Here is a 26,368-nt window from a genome sequence, read left to right on the forward strand (position 1 = left end):
GTATGATCAGTTTCAAACAGTAGGATTCAGCTTGCCTGTTATGCCTTTAATCCCAGCACTTGGGAAGCAGAAGCCCTTGTATTTCTGTGAGTTCGAGGCCCTATGTAGCAACACTGTGTCTCAAAAAAATCAAGACCAAGCAAACAACAACAACAACAACAAATGATTTGTTCCCACTTTGATTTAGTGATCTTGTGTTATAGAAATTACAATATCTTGGGTTGTTCTCATGACTTTCTGAATAAACAGACAAACAAAGCTCCCAGGGTCATTTGAAAAGACATAAACTGTAAATGCAGGGTTGGCTACTAAAGGGCTCCAGGATGGCTCCCTGGGATCCCAGAGTAATCAACATCATTAGAGACCTGGGCTATCTGGGGGAACAAAGGTAATCGCTCCAAATTCTTCTCAATTATGAGTCTTTCTCGACTTGGTAGCAGTGTAGTGAGGAGGGATCAGACAGAATAACAAGAGACTCTGAAGAGGAATTTTCCCACACCTTCTCCTGACAGCCACATAGGAATATTGCATAGAATTCACTTTGAAAATACACCCTGTGCTTGAGGGTAAAGAGGGAAAAGCCAGCTTACTTAGCTGAGAGAAATTAAACGGCTGGAATCAGAAAACTAAAATTAATTCATCAGGAAGTCAATCAGGCAGCCCCTTGCAGTACAAGGAGTCTCCTCCTTTAAAGGCTTCTAATGAGGCACAAGCCACAGTCACTCTTCCCTGTTTGTCTCAAAGCCATCCAACATCAGTATAGCAGCATTCAGGGGCTTCAAGGTTAGCCAAATCCACCTAAAGTCCTTTGTCCCATATGTGAACACTGACAAAAATCAAATCTTGGTTGTTTGTAAACCCATACAAAATCAGGGGTGGGAGATAGAACAGACACAGACAATGGTCTGAAGGACAAATGTGGACGAAGGAAGAGTCATCCAACAGAATCAAACCATTCTAAATAACTAAACATGCATGGTCATAACATGTCCGCGGGAAGTCCACGTTAAGAATAAGGTTAAAAACGCAGCTGAAAAGAATAAACACCTTCTCTTTCCCTGCCTGTGTCTCTCAGGATGATCACAAAGAACCACAAAGTTCCAAGTTCTCAGGATTCAGAGCTACTGTGTTCAGGGGCTATGGGCAGCAGCTTCCTGGCTCTCTGGTGCCACTCCCTCCGCAGGCATCAGAAGAGAAATGGCAGGCTTCTCTGGAAAGGTGTTAACCATTTGGGCTACAGGGGGGACAAATGGAAGTTTGATTCTCAAGATGAATGGCCACAGGCTAATCTTATCCCAACAGGGAACTTTCATATGTTAAAGAAGCTCAGCTCAGGATCCCTCTACACTAGGCTTGGACACCCAGCTCTACCACCGAGCTTAGAACACTAAGAACTGTTTCTTCTTGTTGCTTTAATATTTCAACATTGGCCTTATTTTCACAAAATAAGCTTCAGCGAAAGAAATATGCTTTTACTAAACTCTCTGGGGGTCCTGCCTCTGAAATATTAACAGGCTTGCACATTTTCTCATCACCTGTGCTTGAGGAGCCCGCACTGACACCAAGCAGTTGTCATGGCTGCCTTCTCCCTGATTGCTCAATTTACCTGAACTAAAACTTTGCATCGAAAATTGCAGGAGAGACTCATTCATAGATGTCTGATGTAGATACACTCCCTTTAAAGTTGCAGTCTCAGAAGGAGGTCCCAACTGAAACGACCTTGCAGGAGAAAAATTGGATGGGTGAAGGCAGTTCTCCTGAATAGGCACCATGATGCCTGGCCCGGCTTAAAACAGGAGCAACCGCATATGGTTATGATGAGATTTCAGAAGAGGCGTCCCTGTGTGTGCCACTTGGCCACAGCTGGAATTCTCAGGGCTGCAGTTAGACACAGAAAGGAGAGGGGTCCAGTCGATGGCTCTCTCACCCACAGATGGTCCTCTCCAGTTCTCACAGGCTAGCAGATGCAATAAACTAGGATTTGTTTGTGATGCAAATCCAACTCACAGGGAAGCCCCAACCCTAATGACCAAATGCAAATGGTCACCAGCTCCTGACACCCTCTAAGAAAGTCTACCATTGCTGATGTCAGTGACACAAACAATCCCACTGGGGGCAGAAGGAAGGAGGAAGAGAGCAAAAGTGTGGTTAGGGCGACGAAGAGAGACTGCCTTCCGGTTAAAGTGTTTTTGATCTCAAGAACACTACAAACAGCTGTTAGGTATTACAAACCAAAGATTGTAACTCACTTCAGTTGGACTCTAAAAAAATTGACATTGCCTTGTGGTTAAAACTGAAAGGCTTCTGGAATTGTGCAAACTGCAGGGTCTCTCAATAAAACATACCTAACGTGAGTGCATTTTAACATGCAAGAGGACTCAGCAGAGGCACCAGAAAATAGAATAACGGTTCTCTGAACACCATCTACACCTAGTGACATTTACTCAGCCCACAAATCCTCCCTAAGCAATGAATGGCTGATTCATGGGTCTCAACATTTGAATACACACGTAACAGTAAGTATCTTCCAGCCTATGGACATTTCAAAATGGTGCTGGAATATAAGGCAAGTAGGCAGGCATGCACACATGTGCAGATATACACACACACCAAAAGAGTACATTGGAAAAATCAGAGAAAAGGCTACAGAGACCTAAGACAGAATACTAGCTTAAAGGGAAAAGGATAATTGTCAATATTTGTAAGAGTTTTGCATAAATACCAGGAGGTTTATTACACCAATTTTCCCAAATTTCTTGTCTGGGGAGAGAAGCAGTCCTTCGCTCCATGAATAAACCACAAATCGGTGCAACTGTACACATGGGTAGAACAAACAGTTTTGGAAGTGAATTTCTATTACCAAAGCTCTAACTTGATATGAAAAGGTTATTTGTTGACCTTTTAGCTTTTCCACCAAATTTTCAACCGTTCCTTAACCAAAATGTCCCATTAAAAAAAAAAAAAAAAAAAAAAACGAAAAAAACTGTTTTAGAAAATCAGGTATGTTTGTCTTTCTGGCTCAACAAGTCTTCTGTAAGTTTTAAAACCCAGAAGCATTTAAGTATATGTTGGGGGTAATTTCTAAATAATGGACTATTGCTTTATTAGTTCATTCACATTTTAGGTAGAAGATCCTACACAATACACAGACATTAAATATCATCAATATTTGAAATGCCTTAAAATAATGGGATCATTCCTTGTAACACGAACGTCACAAAATCTCCAAGGTTTGATCCCAACAAGCTCCATTTCAACTGCGTTATAAAAACGAGAAAAACCGTATTCCCTACGGTTTTTAGTTTAGAGAGCCGTCTGAAATTTGTAGAAAAAAAAACGATCACGTTAAGTCTGAAATCACAAGGCCCACAGACTCCATCCACAGAGCTATCACTTTAAGCACTGAGGGCTTAGGCCATTAAGATGGCCACAAGCACTCAGGTTGGTTACCAGCCACTTCCTCTCTGCTTCTTCAGTGAACCCCCTGCTCTCAGATTCTGTCACTAAGGCATCAGTGACACCCCTTCCCCCAAGTGTTGCTGACTTCTCAGTTTGGAGATGCTTTGAGTCCCACTGAGACTGTAGATTTGCCCCCAAGAAGTTACTGAGACTTTACCACTGGACTTGAGTGGTGAAGGAATGGGGCTGGGAACAGGTTGAGATGACCGCCCTCTGCAGCTTCCTAAGAAGCTCCAGTATGTTCAGTATATTCACCAGTACAATCGTGTTCACGTCCTCTAGAAGCTACCATTGAGATGTTTTCTGGAGACATAGGCACAGTCTCCACCCCCCACAGCCCCCACACGCAAGGGAAATAGCACCAAACAACAAACGTGAAATCCTTTGTAATATTGAACACACCAGCATAGTGTACTTGTATGACACTACATTTTTTTTTTTTTTTTACAACTTCAAGTCTTAACTGATTAAAAATAGCAACAACTTTCACTACATGGTCTTCAGATGAGATTTTCCCAACTGACAATGAAGTGAAAATGGCTCATCTGCCTTCCTTATAAACAATAGCTAATATAATAAAACAAGTAATTTTCAGAAGCCAAAATAACAGTCTGGAATATCTAGGTCCAAATGAGCCTCTAAGCAGATTAGGGCTTTGAAAGCTACCTGGCCCTTAGTTAACTGAAAGATTCAATCCACTTCCCTCCCATCAGCAGCATGGAAACACAGCACTTATGAAAACCATAGACTTGTTGACTTGGCTCCATTTGGTTTCATAATACGTGACCCTCTACTCATTTGCCTCAGCACGTTAGCCTAAATTTAAGAATCCAAACGGGAGACATAAAGACAGCTCTGTTCTCAGGCTGCCATTCCTTATACAGCTCTTACCAAGTGATGAACAGTCACATAAAATGAAGGCATTGCCAGTGTGTTTGAAGAAATAGGCATTCTGTTGAAACACAAATTAATTTGCACGTCTGAAAATAATTTTCAACATCAGCATGTTACTCACTGTCCTCGGGATGGGTGGAGAAAGAGATCCATTTGACATGTATGGGTCACTATTCATATTTGGCATCATTATGTAGCCAGAATAACTGGAATAGGAGGGCCCCTTGTTGTACAGGCCTCCATCTGGATGCTTTCCTGGAGAATAAAAAAAAAAAAAAAACAAAGATGCACAGACTTTCCTTTTATATCAAACTATTATCATCAGAAAATCTCTTGCTTCTAAGACAAGCCAGAGTTTACATAAAATATTATAAAATATAAAACTGGGTTATTATGTTCTACTTTAGATTGACAATATTTATGCTCTCCAATGGCTTAACAGCAAACCAGATGTTTAAAAAATATGTGGTTCAATTTACTTACACTACTGACTGATGTTTTTACAAAAATAAATGTTATTCATCCAACTTAATTTGTTCTAATGCTAACAAACTGGACTGAGAAATACAGAAACACAAGGGAACACACACAAACTTAAAATTGAACTGTTAATGTGTGAGGTCCTCTACCCCACAACACATACACATTTCTACATTTGAAGTCTCCTTCTTTTAGACAAACTCGACAATTCCACCTGTACTTCTGGATTTTTACCAAATTCTAAAGGAGAAAACTGGATCTAGTGTATGGCTAAAATCCAAATTTGTAGTGAATTAACCTTTGGAAGAGCTAATTTCATGGCTAAACTTACGTCAGTCTGACAAAGAAATGTTCCTTGCCTTTTAATCTGTATAACTACTTGTTGCCAAGAAGGAAGGCTGATATACAGCTCTCTCCCTGCCCCTAGGTCGACACACTGAATGTACAAACATTCCATTCTAGACAGGCCAATTGTTAAGTAATTGAAGGAGACCAGAAATGCCAACTGAATGACAACTGAACCCTATGGTGATCTGATTAAATTTAGAATGAGCAAGGAAGGTTTGTGTGTGAATGTTTTTTTAAAGTATTGTCAAGAATCAGCAATGGGGGAATTGTCTATCATCTGATAGTTGTAGCTTCTAATATTTGTTGATATTTTAGAAGCTAGGCTCAGTTTTACTGAGCCCTGATCAATCATCTGTCCACACACTGCCTTCCTTCTCCTCTGTACTGAGAAACTATACACAGCAATTTTGCAAATGAAGAATTCTAAATTATTACTGCTGAAAAATACTGCTCAGAAACAACCCTTCTTCTCTGAGAATCCGGAAGCCAGTGGAAACCCAAAGGCCCAGATTCATTCAGGGACTGGTTCTAAACCATGTGGTATACACAATGAGAGAGAGACTGAGTTTCTGGGCTTTCTTTCTGGGCTTTCTATTATGTTGAAATGGGACAGAGGTGGGCACAGTCTTGCATTATCTGGTCCCAGCCTACTGAACTCAGATGCAAGCACCACAAGCAGATTCTCAAATTGCACATGTCCTCTGATAAAGCGGGGAGAAAGAGAAATCCAGCTTCTTACCATCATCAGGGTGTTCTCTGGCCTTGTCGTGGTAGGACTCCTGAGAGGGCTGTGCTTGTCTGACCACCTAAAGGTATGGGTAGCCACCCCCAAAAGAAAGAAGAGCATCTTAGAGTTTCTAACAGTTTCAGTGTGTCTGCTGATAATTCAAAGAAAGACATTTAGGTAAAACTCCATCTGCCCGTTTGGTTAAAAATTAAGGACAGGCTAGGCTTGATTGAGTACAGGAAAGCTTCTTTTCAAAGTGTATTTCTGAGTGATTTTTAAGTACTCCAGATCAAAGGGTAAAAATGGTAGCAAAGAAAGAAAGAAAGAAAAGAAAAGCGAATTTGGGGATGACCTGTCCTGCTCTAACAACCCAACTTCTAGGATGTATCAGCCTCTTTGGCTTTGGTTCACACTGACAGGATTTGATTAAATGCCACCAGGATATTGTAACTGAAAATGAGGTCTGGAAACGTAAACAAAACAACCCACTTTGCTGAGGTCTTAGGGAAATTGCCCAAGAGCAGTCCTGGCCGGAACTGCGTTCACTTACAACTTAAAAGTCTGAATGCTATGAGGCTATCAGAGTCGAACTGGTCTGTGGTTAAAGGGAGGGAAAATTGAGAGTCGGGTTACAGACATCTAAAAGGTAGCCCAGTTAATATCAGTTTTGGTAAGCGCCACCGACCCGACTCAACCACGTGCAAATCAGTGGTATCAGTCAGTGGGTCTCCTTGCTTCACTTCCACAGCGGAAGATGGACAGTTCAAACTCCCAACCCCAGTAGTTCTCGGTTTCCAAAGCACTGCTGTTCTCCTCGGACTAGCAAACCCTGGAAACGTGAGGTGGCTGGAAATCTGTGGACTACTCTATTGGAGGCCACTCTACCGTACCAAGTCCTCGAGTTTAGGAAGTATTTGATTCTTTGAACCTGTGTCCTCCAGGCGACCTCATCCTTCGGGCACACAGAGACTTTTTTTTTAACCTCATTGACTGCACCCAAGCCACCCTCCCCTACTTTTTGCTGGACTTTGGGACACAGAGCCCCCTTATGGCGCCCCCCCCCCCCCGCAGCCTTCTCAAATGCGTACTCACCCCTGCCATCGGGACAGAGAAGGTAGGTAACTCTGAGGTGTTCTTAAAGGTACTCTTTAAACCCAAAATGTCCCCGCCCCCGAAACCACCCTTCCTTTGGGGTGGGGGCAGAAGGCTGCCATTTAAGGAAAGCGGTATACTCTCCAAGTCTCTCCGGGAGGAAAAAACGTTGGGGGCATCATTTGGCTATCAACTTTTCTAGTGGATGTCCCCACTAGACAGGCTTCCCCAGCTGCTGGGCCAGAGCGGCCACTGAGGTGTGGGCTTGGGGGGATCTACGCCCATCCGATGCTCGCGCGCGGCCCGGCTCTCTGCTCTCTCTCGAGCCGGCACCCACGTGGCTCTATTTACTCTACTCGGGTTACCAGCGCCGTCGCCTGCAGCTGGCCCCGAGATCTGATAAAGCGTGTCCCTCCTCCCCAGCCGCGGCCCGGCTTCCGCTGCTGCCGAGCTCGCCTTTCTTCTGCAGAGATCCAAGGCCTGCCTAACCCCAAATAAACGCCTTTCTTTCCACTTTAAGTGCCGGGGTTGCGGGCGGAAGGACTGCGGTGGCTATGCTGTTGGGTGGCTCGGGTCGGCTCGCCCACGGCTCCCCGCAGCAGCCTCGCCGGCTGTGGGGACCCGGCCCCGCAACGCCCCCACAGTTGGGGCGCGCGCCCTACTCCTTGGCGGTTGGGACGGCCCCTCCTGGCCGGCCCACGCCCGCCTCTTCTTCCTCCCGCCTGAGGCTCCGCTCCTTGGAGCCTCGGTGGTTTAACGCACTTTTGCACACTGTACCAAGAGAGCTAGCGGATGCACTTTGTGTTCTACCCCAGGACGAACTTCGCAGTTGTGTTTAGACATCCCTGCTTTTAAATGCGTGGCGTCCCTCAGCCCCGCCGAAACGTCGGAGGACGAAACAAGGTCGGGTAAAGGCCAACGTTTCCTGCCCAGCCACCGCCGTTTAGCCACAGACCCACTTGGAATACATTTCCCTGCCCGCCGCTCACACACGTGCGCACCGTGGACCAGGGCCGTTATTCCCCGCCCAGCCCGCGAGGGACCTGGGCGCAGCGGCCAAAGTGGCCGCGCGCTCGGCTTGCTTCCTCCCTGCGTCCCCTGAACCCGTCACGCCTCTCGGGATAGCGGCCACTCACCTCATGCCCGTTGCTGGCTGGGATGATTTCGGACTCGTTAACCAAGGATGACTTGATGTCGGCTAAGTCACCCTCCTCCTCGGGGTGACTGATCTCGGCAAAGATCTTCTCCTTCTGGGGATCACCCTCATCCTTGAAGGGGATCATCTCATCGGTGGCGCAGAGTTCCGGGTCCCCTCCGCCGCCTCCTCCAGAGAGTTGGGGCATCCCTGCGGCTCTGTAATCTCCCGCTCCGCTGCGGGAGCACTCAGCGACGGCAGGAAGAGGGGGTCGATGGGTGGGTGGGTGGGGTGGGTGAGAGTTGGAAGACCGAGTGTGGGAGGACTATGAATGGAAGCGGGGTGGGAAAGCGAGGGGCCCGCAGCAGGAGCGGCTGTGATTGCAACGCTTTCCCACTTAGAAGGACGCGGGCGCCCGGCCCCGGGGCTAAGGGCACCAGACTGCGAGGGCGGCAGTCGCCGGCGCCTCTGAGAGCGTCTGCGGCGATCCGCGTGCGCTAGGCTAGGCTGCCAAGGCCGGGTGGCCACGCCGCCTTGCTGGGGTCTGTGCGCCGAGAACACGGGTTCCGGAGGGGGCACGACTTTCCAAAGTGCAGAGGAGGGTCCCGTGACGCGTCACCGTGCAAAACTTCTCCACCGTGGATTCCTCGGATGCCGATTACGGAGTTGTTTTTTTCGAGAAGCTGAGAGCTGGGCCAAAAGGCTCCGTTTGCCCCAGCAGAGGTGCGAGGAGAATCAGAAAATACCGAAAAGTCCACTTCCTGATGGGTAAACAATAAAGAGCCACCCGGGCTGCAGACGTCCGTGTTGGAGCTTCTTTCCTTCCCTTTCGCTTCGGTTTTCCTTCTGGAGGAGCATTTAATCTGCTGGGGGGAGGGGGGACGGAGGAGGAGGGGAGAAAAAGAGAAGTTTGCCAAGAATAAAGTTTGTGCTGATGAGCCCTGGGAATCGACAGTGGCTGGCACGGCGGAGTCTTGGGGAGTCACAGCAGGAGCCTCGGGCCCAAATGTTCCAGCCCTCAGCTTGGGCCGACACACACACACACGCACACGCACACACACACACACACACCACTCTCACACGCACACACACGAGCCCGATCCCTCTTTGTTCCCGGCTCGAGTTTCTGCCTGGCTCGCTGGCGTTGTTACTCGCCTCTTTCCCCGCCTCCCCTCTGTCAAAGCAAAGAGCTGCCGGTGGCCCCTCGGCTCCTCCAGGCCGCCAGGCGGGGAATACCCGCAGCGGGGTCGCTTGCAAGGCTCCGGGTGAGTCCGGATGCCAGGGCCCACAGGAGCGCAGCCGGGTCCCTCTGGTGCGCGCTGGCCAGCAGGTGAGCGGTTGCGCCTTCCCACCGCTTCTCCTCGCCGCGCCTAGCCGGCGCTGCAAAGCTATTCACTTGCGTCGCTTCTCCTCCCCCGCCCCTCCCCCGCCTCCTGCTCTCCTTGGCTGCTGGCTGGAGGGGTGGGGAGGAGGGAGTCGGCTAGGAGGAGGGGGAGGAGAAGGAGGAGGAGGAGATCCAGGTTCTTCCCCAGCTCTAGTACATTTCCCAGCACCTAGAGGACTAGTCATAGTTTTGGGGGCGCAGTGGGGGTGGGTGCGTGTGTGTGTGTGTGTGTGTGCGCGCGCGCGCGTACTCGGGTGCATGCCTAGAGAGAAAAGAAAAATGCAACCTGGAGAAGGACCGGGTGCTGCTTGTAACCCACCCAAAGCACGCTGTTGCCCAGGTGAAATTGACAAGAAACTCTACCTGAGTGGCTTAACTTCATCATCTAAGCATCTCTTCTTTCTCTTGCCCCCCCACCCCGACTCATGCCCTTAGCCAGCCTCTCTCCCACCTCCTTTCCGCCGCCCACTCTAGCCCCCTCACTCAGGCAAGGGGAGGAAGATGAAAGAGAAAGCCGCCGGCGCTGTGGTCGACACCACGTTGATAGATGCTCTGACAGAGGGAATGAGGCGAGAATTAGGGACTAGGAGAAGGAAAAGGAGAAAATGCAACTCATTGCTCACCTAGCCAGAGAAGAGACGCAACAAGCACAAAAAAAAAGAGTTGTGGCTGTGTAGTGTGTGTATAATATCATACGCTCTTCGGAGACAAGGGAAAATACAATCTCCAGGCTTGCCAGGGCGAAAGGACCAGGAAGAAGGGAGCGACTGAAGACTGGACCTTAATTATCGCTTTTAAAACACTATCGCTTTCATTGTGTCCTTACCACCGGATGGACGTGGGTTTTCGGCTAAGCAAGACTCAGTGTGTAAGAGACCTCGCAGAAAATGAAAATACATCCCAAAACGAGGGGAAAGAAGGATCTAGAAAAGGGAGACATGACTGCGCGATTGCTGACATCCTGGACAACAACGCTGAAAGGGACCCTTGACGATGTAAATCCGAATCCAACCTCAAAAATTCCCCACTTTCCACGGTCTCTTTGATGCATTTTGCAAAAGGATAGGACTTTTGAGGGAGACGCTTTGTGAAAGTTACTGTGTAAGTGAGTCTTAAGTTGGGAAACATTACATTTTGTCCTTTAGTTCTCAACCCCTCCCCTCAGTCAAATATTCGGGCAAAATGATTACACCAATGCGGTAGCCATCTGTAAAACCTGGGAACAGTAAACAGGAGACGGGAAGAACTGTATCTCCATCTTCCTTGAGTTGAAAATAGAACACAGAAGTATATGTTAGTGCCATTACATAAGACCGCTCAAGCAAAGATCTCTTTTAAAGCTGAAATTGTGGGCTATTGGACATTGTAGACTTTAACAGTTAACTAAGCATTTAAAGCTTTGCTTTCTGATAACTACCAGTCTGGGAGCTTGCTAGGAAATAGTTTTTAAAGCTATATATCTATATTATATCAATTCAGTTGGTCCCATGGGTAATAAGTAATTAATAGGTAATATGTCCCAGTCTGTCGTATGTAAACTGATAGATTTGGGAACAATTAAGAGGCTGGTGAAAGAAGCCAGAAAAACGAAAACTTTTTTTAAAACTAAATAATCGATAAAGCTATGCCTTACATATAAGAAAACCAAAAATGGCATTTTACTTCAGGGTGTCAGGGAGAATAGTAATGAGGGTTGGAAATGGATCCATTTTTTATAGTGATGGCATGCAACCTCCATTGCTGTTAGTGTGGTAAACGAGGAGAGGGGGACACAGTTTTAGACATCTACAGCTCCTGCTACATAAAATTTAACAAAGTCAGAATTCCTCCTCTGAGTGCGCCAATTGGACTGAGCAAAAGAACCCTGGAAGATGCAGTTTCATCAAAGCAGCCGGAGTAGATCGGTCCTTTTCATCAAACCCAGAGGGGGAGGGGGCAAGAAGAATGGCCAGAGGGTATTTTTTGAAAGCCAAGAGGAGATTAAATGAAGACTCTACATCTTCCCTGTTTAAGTGTTGCAACTAATTCGAATTCCCATTTTCTCCTTCGCGTTAATTATCTGGACTCTGTGAGTCATATAGAGCTCAGCTCCAGGTGTCCCGGAGATTAGGAGCTCAAGAAGATGGGAAATTTTGGCTCAACACCTAGTGAGAACGGTTTACAAAAAAAACTGGGATAGGTGGCTGCGTTTGGTACCTTGCTGTAACCCTCCTTGGAAACATTGGTTCTAACGAAATCACCTAATGGCCTCGCTCTATACGCGTGGCGGTGAGTGGTCTCCCCGGTGTGCTTGTTGTCTTTAGCAGTGTTGCAAATCTTAACTAAGGCCACTCTTAAAACCATGTGTTCACATGTTTTAAAGCGTGGTCGGTAAAGGAAGGTGACTTTGCCTTGGTCAAGTCTTTAAGAGAGAAAAGCAAGGAGATAAAGGAGGGGCGAAGTAACCCCAGGAAGTGGTGTCTCTGGACTTCGCCTTCCTGGCAAAGGCATTCCAGCCGCCTAGCAGTCTATCCTAATTCCTGTGGGGCTGTTATTAGCATAAGCAGCGGCTTCTTCGCTTCTTGGGGTCAGGCGAGTGGGATCCCAGATCTGGGATGTGATGGGTGCGGTGCAGCAGCAGCCCCGCCGCCCCCTTTCCTGGGATGCAGAGGCAGGTTGTTCGTGTGAACTCTAGCGAACCACTGGAGGTTGGCTGTAGTAGGTTTACTCCCCTTCAGGATGTGGGTTTCAGGGGGCGTTTTGATGTGATTTAATTCCGACCGTGAAACAATTGCTGGGGGCTGGCTGCCTTGCTGTTGGTTTTTTCCCCTCCTGGTGGCTTTGGGTTTAGTTTTGGGAGCGAACTTGTTTTATACCAACACTTCCTTTGGCATAAGGCGCTGTCGCCGGTGCTGTGCCTCTGAGTGGGGATGGAGAAGGGGCGTGTAGAGGGGGTGAGGCGCCTAACCCCAGCCAGAATCCAGGCTTCGGGGAGCAGAGTTGGCCGAACTGCCCCGAGGTGAGCGTAGCCCAGTGCGCCGGGAGGGGGGGCGGGATAGATAGGAGAAATAACACACACCAGAAGCCCCCCCCCCCTTAGCGTTTTGCAGCCAAGAGGAGTCCCGCTGCAGACGGTCCAGAGTCCTTAATTACAGGGATGAGAAAGCGCAGTGCCCCCGCACAGTCCTCCCCGCCCCCTAGGTCCTAACCCCAGCCCAGGCTCCGGGTCTTCCCTTTGTGTGGCCTAGACTCTCTGCCAGCTGCAACCTAGGTGGGATCCCAAAGGAAGGAGGTGGCGGGGCCTACGGAAGAGGATGCTCTGAGAGACAGGCGAGAAGGGACTAGAAAAACGAATTCATGCGATTCCAGGGGCGGAACCGAGACTCCGGTTTCCCACCCCAGCTTCGGCAGGAGGCTCAATCTGTGGGCACCTTCAGTTTAACCGACGTCACGGGGAAGGGGGACAAGGGAAGTGGCAGTTTGTGTCCCAGGGGCTCTTCCGCCTGAGACAAACAAACCCAAAGCCCCTTCCTCCAGGGCCAGGGAACTCGTGGGACCGTGACAACCTCCTTCTCCAATCCGGCGCCCAGAGACGCCCGGTTTCTGCGCGGCCCGCGTCCGCCCGTTGGCTTCTGTAGCTCGACGAGGCCTCCCGCGGTCAGCCCTGTGCGCCCCCCTCTTAGGGTGGAGGGAGCCCCATCCACTCTGCTTCGTGAGATGACAACTCCGGGCTGGAGTGCCAGCCCCAGCGCCGGGACAGCGGCGCGGAAGGGTGGCTGAGGAGAGACGGAGGAGGGGACGGGGGGGGGTAGGGGGGTGGTCGCAAGGCAACAGAGTGAGTCAAAGGGGGTGCAGAGGTTCAGCTCTGCACCAGGAACTCGAGATCCCCACGCCAAGAGCGCGTGGCATGGGGAGAGGAGGGATGCTGCACATGGACTTCGGTTCTGGAATACACGTGCCAGCCGGGGAACCGCTAGTCTGGGGGGCTCAAACATCACATTCTTTTCTTTCATTTCCCAAAACTTTTCTCTCTCGCCTTAATGTGGCGTGGGCACGGGCTTTCTGGGAAGCACGCCCCTTCGGCCCCTCTCTCGGTCCCTCTGCCCCCTCCGTGCGCCCTGGAGCCGGACGCGCGCAGAAGGGCCGCCCGCGTGCGCGGGGCTCGCCTTATATCGGCGGAGGGCGGCGCCTGCGCAGGGCCCGGCGCGGCGGCGCGGCCTTTGAAGTCGTGGCGGCTGCGGCTTTCATCCTTTCTTTTTTCCCTCTCAGGCCCCTTTGTGTGACTAAATTTGGCAAGAATATGGATCCCAGCCAGTCTTTCCACGTGTGCTCCCAGCTCCCAGCTGAGAAGGCCAAGGGTTCTCTTCCGGGTAAGGAGACAGGGAGAAAGATCAAAGAGTTTGGGGAGCTGGATCTGAAATGTGAATTGAAAATAAAAATCAAGCCTGGACACATTCCAGTTTCTAAAGCAAAACCAACCCTCTGCAGAGGCCATCTCGCTACAGCGCTCTTTCTCTCTGCTCCCTTTTGCTCCTTTTTTTCCCCCCTTCTCGAAATCACTAGAGCACATGGGATAAAATAAAGACAACATAGGGAAGCACTTAGATTCTCCAGATTTTGTTTTGCAGTAATTTTATTAGGGAAAATATCTTGTTCATAATTACCGTTATGTGAGGCCAAATTTCTTCAGCCATAAATATTGTCTTCTTCCAGCATGCTTCACACTTTCTTCTGTGGCCACATTTTTTTGAGAGAGACCGCTGACACAACACGTACAGTTTGTGCATCCTGCTTTTTAACCCCTCTACACATGGTCACGGTGCACCGCCTGTTTCTTCCCCTGAGATTAGATTTTGGAAAACTGATGTTAATAGCATTCTTAATCGCTTTCCCAGTAGGTCTCTGTGGTTTGAAATGGTCCGGTTGGTGGGTCTACTCACATGTTTCAAACACGAGACTCCACAGAAACGTTTCTGTCTACGGTGAAAAGCCTGTAAGTTGTCATCTCTGACACACTGCTTGAATGTCTGTGCGGAGACATTTTCCTAACAGTGTGATGCAGAAGCAGTCATCCCAGGTCCAAGACAGGCTCAGCAGGGGGTGAAGGTAGGTAGGGCATCTGACCTCTTAAACGCCTCATTTTCTCTGCAAAGAGCTGTGCAAAAAAATGTAAGCTATTAGACCAGGATGCAAGATGCTTCTTTAAGGGGGGAAAATCTGTTAATTGCAAAACCAAAATGAATAGAGCCCTGGGAACTATTACCACAGAGGAGGCAAGCGTGACTATGGGAATAATGAATCCATGGGGAAAGTACTTGGAAGAACAGAAAAATTCTGACACAGTGGTGGGAGGAGGTACTGGAAGGTATGCAAGAGGTGTTCTGAGAAGCAGTGTGACTCTCCCCAGCATCTGTGTTTTAGAATACCATATCACAGGCCGCAGCGTCCCAAGTTCACAGTGCAGTGAAGGAGGGGACTAACTTGGTGTGAAATGACAGGAGCAAGTGTAGCACTTAGGGCAGTTAGTTCTTGTGAGATATTAACCAACAAAAGTCGCCCCACCAAATAGAAGCAATTTTTTGGACTGTGTCTCAGCATAAACTCTTCAAAGTTACCGATTGGTGACAGTGTAGTCGGGATGGGAGTGTGGGTGCTGCTCTTTCCTTTGCCCTGAAGGGGGACTTCCAGGGCAAAGGAAACAGAATCCTGAGATACTCAGCTTTCAGCTACCTTCTACTAACAGTAACACCCAGCTTCCCCATGTGAAGGGACACCACAGCAATTTGGGTTGATTGACACTTAGGAGGCAACTTCTATTTATATAATCTACCTTTCCATAAAAGTCACAGGTTAGAAGTGGGTGCCAATCCAGATAACTGGTCAACGGCACCCTTTTTCCTTTTTTCCCTTCTACCTTTCCCTTCTCTTCCCCTCCCCTCCCCTTCCTTCCTTTCCCCTTCTCTTTTTTGACTTTTTTTTTTTTTTTTTTTTTTTTTTTTTTTTTTTTTTGAGACAGGCTTCTCTGTGTAGCCTTTGCTGTCCTGGGATTCACTCTGTAGCCCAGGCTGGAATTGAACTCACAGAGATCTGCCTCTGAATGCTGGGACTAAAGGTGTGCACCACCACTGCTTGGCTATTCTTATATTTCTTTACAAATGCAAACTTTTTATAATTTATTTTGTGTACATTGGTGTTTAGTCTGCACATGTATGCTGGTGTGAGGGTATAGATCCCCTGGAACTCAAGTTACAGACAGAAGTGAACTGCTGTGTGGGTGCTGGGAATTGAACCCAGGTCCTCTGGAAAGAGCAGTCAGTGCTCTTAATTGCTGAGCCATCTTTCCAGCCCCCATTTTCTGTTTTTTGTTGTTGTTTTTGTTCGTTTGTTGTTTTTCAAGACAGGGCTTCTTTGTGTAGCATTGACTACCCTGGAACTCGCTCTGTAGACCAGGCTGGCATCGAGCTAGCAGAGATTCCCCTGCCTCTTATTCTGGGATTAAAGACGTGCCATCCCTGCCTGGCCTTAGACACCAACTCTTTAAAACTTTAGTCTTGGCCAGAGGAGGAAAACCAGCGAAGCACTGAGGACTCTGTCTCTATCTTGTTTGAGTGGGCAGTGGGGAGGCCCTGGAAATACTGAAAACAACAGCAACAAAACTGGGTCTCCCTTTAAGAAAAGAAACTCTGAAGAAGATAGAATAGCTAAGGGATTTACTTCCTGCTGTAAACCTGATTCTTCAGTGGACCTGGTCATGGGGGAGGGGCTCCTGAATTCTGGTAAATGTGCCTCCCAAGACGGGCAGCCTTGGTTTGTATTCCAGGGCTTCCAGGGCTCTGTCAGCATTGGGCAAGCCCCTAATCCCCGGTTTGAAGCTAGAAGCCAAAGCCACAGCCTTCCTGCCTAAGGGCAGCAGTGGCACCAACTGAACCGTAGGGAGATTAATGCAGAACAAGGTCATTAGTCTCATTGTCCACCCAGTTCCTCCCAGCACACACTGATAGGAATTTCACCTACAGGGACTGCAGCCTGCCTTTGATGTGTCTGAGCTATACAGTGCAGTGTTCTGGGAAAGTGCCTGAGTGACAGGCTCTCCATCCAATGCCTGGAAAACATATCTCCACAGGCACGGCCCTGTATTGAACAGATTTTCAGTGTGGGCCTCATCAAAGTCAATAAACTAACCTGGATGCCTGGGATGGAGCCTTCTGTTTTCAATGACATGACTTTTGGGAAGGAGGGGAGGGGGGAATTACTTATACCTAATTTGCCCTTGTTTTCATTAGAAACTGGATAACTGTTCCAAATTTTCATTTATTTCTCAAAGGAGAGAGTCAGCCTACCTAAACATTTGACCTGGAGAAGACTTTCATTTTCAAAGTATTTCTGTCCATAAAACAGATGAGATTATCTTTATCAATGTGTATGTGGGGTGGGTGGATATTTCTAGTTCTTAACGGTGTCTCGATTGCGCAGCTACACTTAAACTCAGAATATTCAATTAGGGGGGAGAATTCCCAAGGCTGAATGAAGGTGCCAATACAAATAGTTTAGACTACAGCATTGTCATCTGGCTCGAGTAAACACTTATTTGGCAGAATAAGTCTAATTGCCTTATCTGAATTTGACTTAAAAGGTCCTGTAGTCCCACTCTGCCAATTCCAGATCTCAAGCCCAGTTCCCTTAGGTTGAATTGGCAGAAATCGAGGCGGAGAGATTAGTTACTCTCCTATCAAGTTAGGCAGTGCATTTTGACTGCCAGTTCTGATCGCTCTCCAGACTCCTAAATGTTATTTTGGGGCTTGACTTGAACAGATACATGGTCTTTGTTCTTCAGTTTCTCAGGGAAGCTTTTAGACTGCCTTACTTTGCATTACAGGAGCCGGTAATTGACCTTGAATAAATTTCTGCTCCCATGGCAAAGTCAACCTTTTGCACCTGTAGTAGATACGTACCCCACAAGTCTTCAGCTTTCACTCTGATGGCTTCCATGCCTGTCTCTCCATGTGTGTCAAGGTGTGAGCACGTGTCCAACTCCTTGGTCCTGTTCCTGTAGCCTCTGTACAGAACTCGAAGCTGGGTAGATACTTCCAGGCCTTACTCCCCAGCTTCATTCAGCCTCCTGCTCAGAGAGCATCTTCTCAGAACTTGTCTGAAAATAGCCCCACCAACTCTGCCTTTGCCCAGATTGCAATTCTGACTACTTTATATTCTTTGATGGGCTTTATCCCTCCGCTCCCCCCCCCCGCCGTCCCCCAGCTTGGTATCCTTTTCGTACTCACTAGATTTCGCTCCCCTTGGAACATGTGTCTCATGAGGTGGGCACTTTGCCTTGTCTTCAACAGCACTGAAAATAAACTAGAAAGGCAGTATAAAATTACCCAGCATGCACTTGTTAGTAACTTGATCCTTACCACAAATGGAAATACAACGAAAGTTTCATATGTAATTTTAAACTAAAAAAAAAATAGAAAGCAGCTCATTAAATTAATTTTAACAATACAATTTACTTAAATATCCCAAATTTAGCTACCCCTCTGTTGCCAAGAGGGACTGATTCTGTAGCCACCAAGGACCTTAAAGTACAAGGATGTTCACATAAAATGCTGCTTTCTGTGTTTACACATAACTGACACACCCTCCAATATTACTTTATTTTAAAAAAATCTGTTATCAGATATTCATTGTACAAAGTGATGTGCTTCATCATGGCGTATTCTCTGAGGACTATCACAGACTTTTAATATATGCATCCTCATTACCCTTTTCTGTACTCCCTTCTCCTGCTGCTTTCCTTCCTCTCGACAGATAATCTACTTCTCTAGGTTCAGTATTTGAAAGCATATGGTATTTGTCTTCTGAAGTCTGGCTTGCTTTATTTAATATGCGTGTGTCTAGTTCTATCCATTTTCTTGCAAATGACATAACCTTTATTGATGGCAAAATAAACCCACATTGTTTTTGTGTGCTGTGTTTTCTTTATCCAGTCATTGGTGGATACCTAGGCTGATCTGTAACTTGTCTATTGGGAGCAGTGCCAGTAGACATGGATCCAGAGGTGTCCCTGTAGTATACTGATGTACATTCCTTTGAGTGTAATCCTAGTAGGGTCCACCATACTGATTTCCAAAGATGTTGAACTATTTCATTACCTGCCAGCAGTATTTAAGTGTTCATCCTGCTCCTTCCCCACCGTCCCCTCATCTTGGCCAGCATTTGTTTCTGTGGTTTTGTTTGTTTGTTTTTGTTTTTGTTTTTTTCCTAAAGATCCATTCTGTCTGGAGTGAGATAAAGACTAGGTGTATTTTGATTTGCATTTTCCTGATGGCTAAAGATGTTGAATTTTTTTTATATTTATTTTCCATCTAAATATAAAAAAAGTTCAATCTAAATATAAAAAATATATTTTTTATATTTAATTTATAATATATAAATTTAATTTAATATATAAATTTAATTTAATATATAAAAAAAGTTTTCCATCTGTACCTTATCTTTTGAGAGCTGTCTGTTCTGTTCCTATATCCTGATTGGATGATTTAGGATCTATTTGTTTCATTTTTTTTCATTCATGTTCTCTGGATATTCTAGATATTAATCGTCTCTGAGATGTATATCTGGCAAAGATTCCCTTCCTTCTGTAGACTGTCTCTTCTCTCTTGATTGTCCTTTGCTCTGTGGAAGCGACCTAATTTCATGCAATACCATTTCTCAAGTCTTGCTTTTAGTTCCCAAGACGCTTGTCTACTTTCCCAAAAGTTCTTGACCATGCCTAAGTCTTTTATAGTTTCTCAAGACAGAGTCCCTCTGTGTAACCCCCCTTGGCTGTCATGGAACTCAATTTGTAGACCAGGCTGGCCTTGAACACACAGAGATCAGTCTGCCTCTACCTCCAAGAGCTAGGATTAAAGGCATGTGCTACCTCTGCCTGGTCCATGTCTAAATCTTGAAGTGTATTCTCTGTTTTCCTCCAACAGTTTCAGCATTTGGATTATGGCTGTGATCTATTTTGAGTTGGTTTTTTGGCATGAGAAATATGGATGTAGTTTGATTTGCCTGCATGTGAATATCCACTTTCCTAGCACCAGTTACTCAAGAGAATGTCTTCTCTCTAGGTGGCACCTTTGTAAAGAAATTAGGGACTGTAGCTGTATGAGATTTTTCATAGGTCTTCTGCGTCATTGGTCTGTGTGTCTTTTACAGTGCGAGCACTATGGAGTTTGATACTGTGGCCCCTGTGGTATAATTTCAGAGTCAGGTGTTACGATGCCTTCAGTACTGCTCTTTCTGCCACTACTGCTTTGGTGTTTGGGGTCTTTTGTGCTTCCACATCAATTTTACAATTATTTTTCTGTTTCTGTGAACGATGTCTCTGGGATGTTGGTAGGGATTACACTGAATCTATCGATTACTTTCAGTGACACAGCCATCACCCTCCCACATATGATATTAACCTGCTAATCCACAAAAGGGAGGGAGGTCTTGCCATCATCTAGTGTCAACTTCAGTTTCTTTCTCCTGTCTTTAAGGTTTTGCAAATATTTGAGTTTTTTTTTTTAAGCCTTCTTTGTTAGATTTGTTCCTAGGTAGCTGTGTTGTTGTTTTGAATGGGATTGCTTTCATGCTTCTTTCTCAGTATGCTTGTGAGTATTTAGAAGAGCTGCTCATTTTTACATATTGGCTTTGTATTCTGCTCCTCTGTGGAAAGGGCTCAGCACATCTCTTCCTGGTTGGATCTTGACAGTCTTCTAAGAACAGAACGGGGTGGTCTGCAGTCTGAATAATTAGGTTTCTTACCATTTCTCTCTTATTGTCTTCTCTTTCCTTATTGATGTGGCTAAGATTCCAGGCACCATTTTAAATGAGGGAGGCTGTGAACACCTTTGTCTCCTTCCTGATTTTAGAGGGATTACTTTCTAGCTTTCCTTACATGGCATAATACTGGCCAGAGATCTGCCATGTATACTCTTTATCATGTTGGGGCATGTCTCTTCTTTCCTTACCTGCTTTAGGTCTTTTATCATAAAGGGATGTTGAACTTTGCCAAAGGCCTATTTTGCATCTATTCAGAGGATCTTATGATTTCTGTCCCCAGATCTATATTTGTGTTGTCTTGAACATTTTTTGCTTTGAGCATATCGAACCATCCTTGCATCCTGGAAGGAAGTCAACTTGGTTGCTCCCATGTACTTCAAATATCTCTAGATTGTGCAAATAGCTGATACATCGTACTGATTAGGGAGTGTACTGGCTGGTTTTGTGTGTCCACTTGACACAAGCTAGAATCATCAGAGAGGAAGGAGCCTCAGTTGAGGAAATGCCTCCATGAGATGCACCTAAAAGTCATTTTCCCAATTAGTGATCAATGGAGAAGGGCCCAGCCCATGGTGGTTGGTGCCATCCCTGGGCTGGTGGTCCTGGGTTCTATAAAAAAGCAGGCTGAGCAAGCCATGGGAAGCAAGCCAATAGGCAGCACTCCTCTATGGCCTCTGCATCAGCTCCTGCCTTCAGTATCCTGCCCTGCTAGAGTTTCTGACCTGACTTCTTCCAACAGTGGACTATGACCTGGAAGTGTAAGCCAGATAAACCCTTCCCTCCCCAACTTGTTTTTTGGTCATAGTGTTTGGTCACAGCAATAGAAACCCTAACTGAGACAGGGAATAATAAGATAACAAGTCTTTGAATTCAATATAGACACAAGATATTTCCACCTATAATTCTATTTCTTTAGAAGGCAAAGTAAGTTTTTGTGAATAGCTCAAAATTGTAATAATCTTTTATGGGTGTTTTTGGTTCTGCTTTTGTTTTGAGATGGTGTCACTATGTAACCCCAGCTGGCCTTGAGCTCCTGATCTTCCTATGTTAGCCTCCCAATGGGATGCACCCAAAGGTATGCACCACCATGCCCAGCTTTTGTAACAATCATTTAAAAGTGTGATAGCAGGGCTGTACCCACAGAAGATGAGCAGTGGTATTTGTGGTTCAGTGTGTTGTTGGATTGTCTGAGTGTTTCTTCCACACTCTAAATAATGAATTTGCCATTGAATGTGAGGCAACATAGGCCCTGAAGATGTTCTGTATTATATATTCTAGGATAGTTTTCTCTGCCCTGTGAAACTGCCAAACTCACAGCTCTCTGAATCCCCTGGGATCAATGTTTTCTCAGGAAATCTATAACATGAGCGTTATCCGTTCCCTCTACAGAGTTCATATTCAGCTACACGTCCTCATCTGAGTCTTGGGATGTGTGGGGAAGGTAGTAAATCCCCCCTGGCCTGTGCCTGGAGTTCTCACAGGATGACCTTCATAAACCATTGTCCTTGGGATTAGGCCAATGCTTTATGGGCCTGAAACTCATATTCTCCACTTTATCCCCCATTTCAGAGGTGTGAACTCTGTAAAATAAGCAGTGGAGGTGAACAAAAGAAAGTAGGGCTGTCTCTGGAGGACCCAGATAAAGAAGCTGGTATGCCAGGCCTGGTGGTGTGGAGATAGAACCAAAGCACAGGGAGATGGAGGAGGCAGGATGGGGACTTGGAGGCCAGCGCAGGCTAGTTTGAGACCACGCCAGGGAAAGTTGAAGAAGAAGAGGGGCAGGGAAGAGGAGAAGGGAGCAGAGTTGTTGGTCCCTGTTGTGCCTTTACAGTAGAGAGCTATATGTGTCTCATCCCTTACTGTTACTTTATAAGCGACTTAAAAGGAGCCGGGCAGTGGTGGCACACGACTTTAAGTCCAGCACTGGAGGCAGAGGCAGATGGGTCTCTGAGTTCAAGACCAGCCTGGTCTACAAAGCAACTTCCAGGACAGCCAGGGCTGTTATACAGAGAAACCCTGTCTTGAAAAAAAAAAAAAAAAGAATTCAAAGCCCATTCTAAATGGCACACTTCCCCCAGCAAGGCCATACCTCCTAACCATCCCCAAACAGCACCACCAACTGGGGACCAAGTATTCAAATACATGAGCCTATGGGGGACATTCTCATTCAAATTACCATAGACCATAAATAAAACATTAAAATAACCTACAGATTCTTTCATAAGAATTGAGCCAGGTGGTGGACAGTCTGGTCTTCAGAGCTAGTTCCAGTTCAGGCAGGACTATAAAGAGAAATCCTGTCTCAGGATTTCTAGATATATAGTCATGGTGGCTCCTGTCTCTTAACACCAGTGATAAATCAGGTCGGGATGGGAAGATCCTTGGGGCTTGCTGGCCCAGGCAACCTAGTCTGTCAGTGAGCTCCATGTTCCACTCTGTGAGAAACCCTGTTTCATGATTAAAATGGAGAAGTGATTAAGGAAGACATTCCTGATGCCAACCTCTGGCTGTTTTGTGTAGGTTCCTTTAATTCTGTAATTTCTCATCGTCATCTGAACATCTTGTTGGAGTAAAGTCTGCCTTTCTAAAAGTGTGCTAGTCCCATAATTTATAGTTAAGATAGAAATGGAAATCAGGTTATTGGCATGGCAGCTGAAGTGTTGAAACACCAGCCCAGTAAATTCATCGAGAAACTATGTACTACAAAGTGTTTCTAGTATAATAGATGAAAAACTGTCAGTGGGCCCACGGTACTGAGCAGTTAGGTCTTGGATGTTCCAGGCATGGGCATTTGGGGAAGGAGGCTCCGGGAGCAAGTGATGAGGTGATTTCCAGATGTAATTGCATCTCCGAAACAGAAATATGGGACTCGGGTGGTTGCAAACCAGGGGCAGTAGTGTAGACTACTGTATGCTACAACAACCTAGACTTGCCTGTCCTCTGCTTTAGTCCACACATATAGCCATCAAACACAGCAGCAGCAAAAGTCTTTTGGCTGCAGCACAAAACTGCACTCATTGGGAATAAAGAGCATTTTCTGAATTTTTTAATAAATGTGAAAAAATAATACAGCTGAGGTGTAGTCTTGATCCTGCCCTGTTATGAAATATCTTAAGTCTGCCCCCCACCCCCACCACTTCCTCCACTTCCTTCCACCAATCCTCTAGTTCCAAACAACTGGAAAGTCAAAAATATTAACTAATTTTCCGGGTTACTCTCTTGAGTTCAGAGTCTCACTGTGTGCTGTGTGGGGAAATAAAAACAGCGATAACCAGCAGTGAGGAGTTACTACTCCAGGTGTGGCCTTCAGAGCTGACGCTGTGAGCCTTGCTCCCTGACTTTCAACAGCCCGGCTTCTCTGTGGGCCCTGCAGCATGCTAGGTGTGAAATCACTTGATAAGCTGTTTCCACTGCTGTGCTGTGAGATTTTCCATAGTTTGGTCCCTGAAAATGGAGGGAATTAGAACTGATGGGAAGGGTGATTTGGTGCCCAAAGAGGCAAATTGGTTCCCACCCCCCAATTCGCCCAAGTGAGATGCACTGTTGCACAGCTATTCCCATTTCTAGGGAGAGCAGCAATAAGGCAGAGGAAAGTTGGGATGAAAATGACTGAATTCATGCAACGACCAATTGGACAGAGATGATCGGTATGTCCTATGATAATCTTAGAAATGGAGCAGGAGAGAAAAGTTATGTGACCAAATATTTTCTGTTGTTTCTGTCCTTGTAAACCAAGATGGGTATCTGCTTTCCACCCAGAAGTGAGGCTCAGTGATTGGCTGCATCCCTTCTTCTAGCAGCAGCAGCAGACTTGGAGTGGACATCACTGCTATATTTTATTCATTGGTTACTAAACTTGGAAAAATGCCAAAAATCAAGAGGACATTGTGTATTAGTTACTGTGAATATTTCACTTAGTGTGGATGATCTTAAAAAAAAAAGAATAACCCTCTATTCTGTTTCACTTCAGGCTTCAAGGAAATTACATTTTCTGCCTCTCATATTTGAATACAAGGCTGTTATCTTAGGGTTTCCAGCACCGTGGAAAAAAACATTTCATGAAAGTAACTCTGCTTCAGCCATAACTTCTGTTCCTTCTCCTTTATTTATTTATTATTATTAAAGAAGAGGGAGAAGAAAGAAAATAAGAAATAAGAATTTCACTGTAGCTTGGGACCACGAGGCTGTGAGGAACACTCTGCCCTCACTCCCATTAATCAGGGGATGGCTGGTGCTGTATTTCCGTATAGCTTCTTCCGGTTCAAGATGAAAGAGAAATCTGTAATCAAATAAAAGTTGCACTGCAAACATTACAACTAATTTATATACTTAAAAACCCAGGGTTGTATTCAAATCTGACTGGGAACATGACACAAGATTTAATTTAAAAGGAAAGAGGGGCAATTTCTCCTTTCATTTTGGTAACTCAATTTACATTGTGCCATGACTTAGTAATTACGCTGCCAGCCCCACTGTGAGCACTGACAAAGAGACTTGACTTCACAGTTCTCGGTTCTGTGGATACAGGATTCAAATAGACTCAATGGCATCACTCAGGTGGCTTAGTGCTAGTTCAGGCTCCTCACCTTCTTCCTATGGTCTCTTTTTACGCTGCCTTCCTTGTTTCTGGTGCTCTATAGACACAGAGAGAGGAGAGACTTTCATATACTCACCCCAAGTCATTTACTTACCATGTGGACCAGACACACAGGCTATCAAGCGCTACACATGCTGTAGGATGTAGATAGTATTTCACTCATGTTAGGAGCAAAGCAGAAGGCTGGGGTTGTAGCTCCATGATAGAGCATGCACAAGCAGGGCGTTCAATCTTCAGTGCCTCTTACACCCAAACGAGCAACAACTGAAAATTAGTGACAGTTGCATCCAAAGTCCAGTTTTTAAAAAAGTAGAGCCAAGCTGGGTGTGGTAGTGCACGTCTGTAATCCCAGACCTTGAGGGCAGAGGGAGGTGGATCTCTGTGAGTTTGAGGCCGGCCTAGTCTGCAGAGCGAGTTCCAGGACAACCATGGCTACAGAGAAACCCTGTCTCGAAAAACCAAAACTTCACATATTCAAAATCCAAACTCTAAACCAGATAGTAGGACACAAACTTGTAATCGTAGCTCCTAAATTGCAGAGGCAGGAGTATGGCGAATTCCAGGCCAGCCTGGGATGTATTGCAAGACCTTGTCTCAAGAAAACAAACCTCTTCCAGTCCAAATTCAGTTTCTCATCTCCTCCTCAGGCCAGGCTGCTTATGCACAGTCTTCCCTATCTCAAAAAAAGGGAGGTCTGTTTCCCATTTGGCCAGGCAAGAAACCTTTCCATGTCTTTCACTCCCCAATTACAATCCATCAACAAATATTTCACCTGCAAGATGGAACAGCTACTTTCCTGTGAGCCAGCACAAGCTCCCATCTGCTTCCTTCTGGCTTTTACAATCAGCCACGTCACTGCTTTCCCAGTTTCCACCTACCCCACTTTGAAAAGCTGCTGAGGACTGCTTCAAACCTAAATCAGCTCAGGGTTGCCTCCAATCAGAGCTCTCTAGAAGTTTACTGTTTTCCAGTGGTTTGCAAGACTCTGTGTGGTCTACACTCTTCATTCCTCTGCCCAGCCAAGTGAGCTGGTTTGTTACATCCCCCACTCAGGAATACGCCTGCATCCGATCTCCACTCTTTCCACATCCATTTTTAAAAATAGTTTATGTATTCTTGTTTTACATCCCTTGGTGTTCTGCCTGCTGCATGCATGTCTGTGGGAGGGTGCCAGATCTCAGAGTTACAGACACTGATGAGCTGCCATGTGGGTGCTGGGAACTGAACCGGTGTCCTCTAGGAGAGCAGTCAATGCCCTTAACCGCTGAACCGTCTCTCCAGCCTCCATCTTTTCTGAGACCTTCACTGGGCTTAATCCTTTGCCTCCTTCTCCCAGTAAGGCCTTCTCTGTCCATACTTTTTGAAAGTAACACCACCCCCCACCATCACCCCCACCACTAAGTCACTGGGACTTCTTGTCCTCTGTCCCTGCTTGAATTCCAATACTTACCACTAGCAGAC

The 26,368-nt window shown here is 46.3% G+C and overlaps 1 protein-coding gene across 6 annotated transcripts in view; it reads right to left on the minus strand.

Moving 5' to 3' along the window:
- The window catches only part of Lef1 (lymphoid enhancer binding factor 1), a 108,791-nt gene extending 100,448 nt beyond the window's left edge, over positions 1-8,343 (minus strand). For 4 of the 6 annotated variants that reach the window (XM_035451041.1, XM_035451038.1, XM_035451042.1 and 1 more), the window contains exons 1-3: positions 8,137-8,343; positions 5,921-5,987; positions 4,475-4,608 (exon numbers count right to left, since the gene is read on the minus strand). In XM_035451041.1, coding sequence (XP_035306932.1) covers positions 4,475-4,608; positions 5,921-5,987; positions 8,137-8,343 — 408 coding nt within the window. Of the gene's footprint in view, positions 1-4,474; positions 4,609-5,920; positions 5,988-7,000; positions 7,010-8,136 lie in introns of those variants that run through there. The other 2 variants (XM_035451044.1, XM_035451043.1) reach the window with 1 other exon arrangement.
- Positions 8,344-26,368: the final 18,025 nt, after the last annotated feature.

This window comes from Cricetulus griseus, assembly GCF_003668045.3.
Source record: "Cricetulus griseus strain 17A/GY chromosome 1 unlocalized genomic scaffold, alternate assembly CriGri-PICRH-1.0 chr1_0, whole genome shotgun sequence".
Taxonomy (NCBI): Eukaryota; Metazoa; Chordata; class Mammalia; order Rodentia; family Cricetidae; genus Cricetulus; species Cricetulus griseus.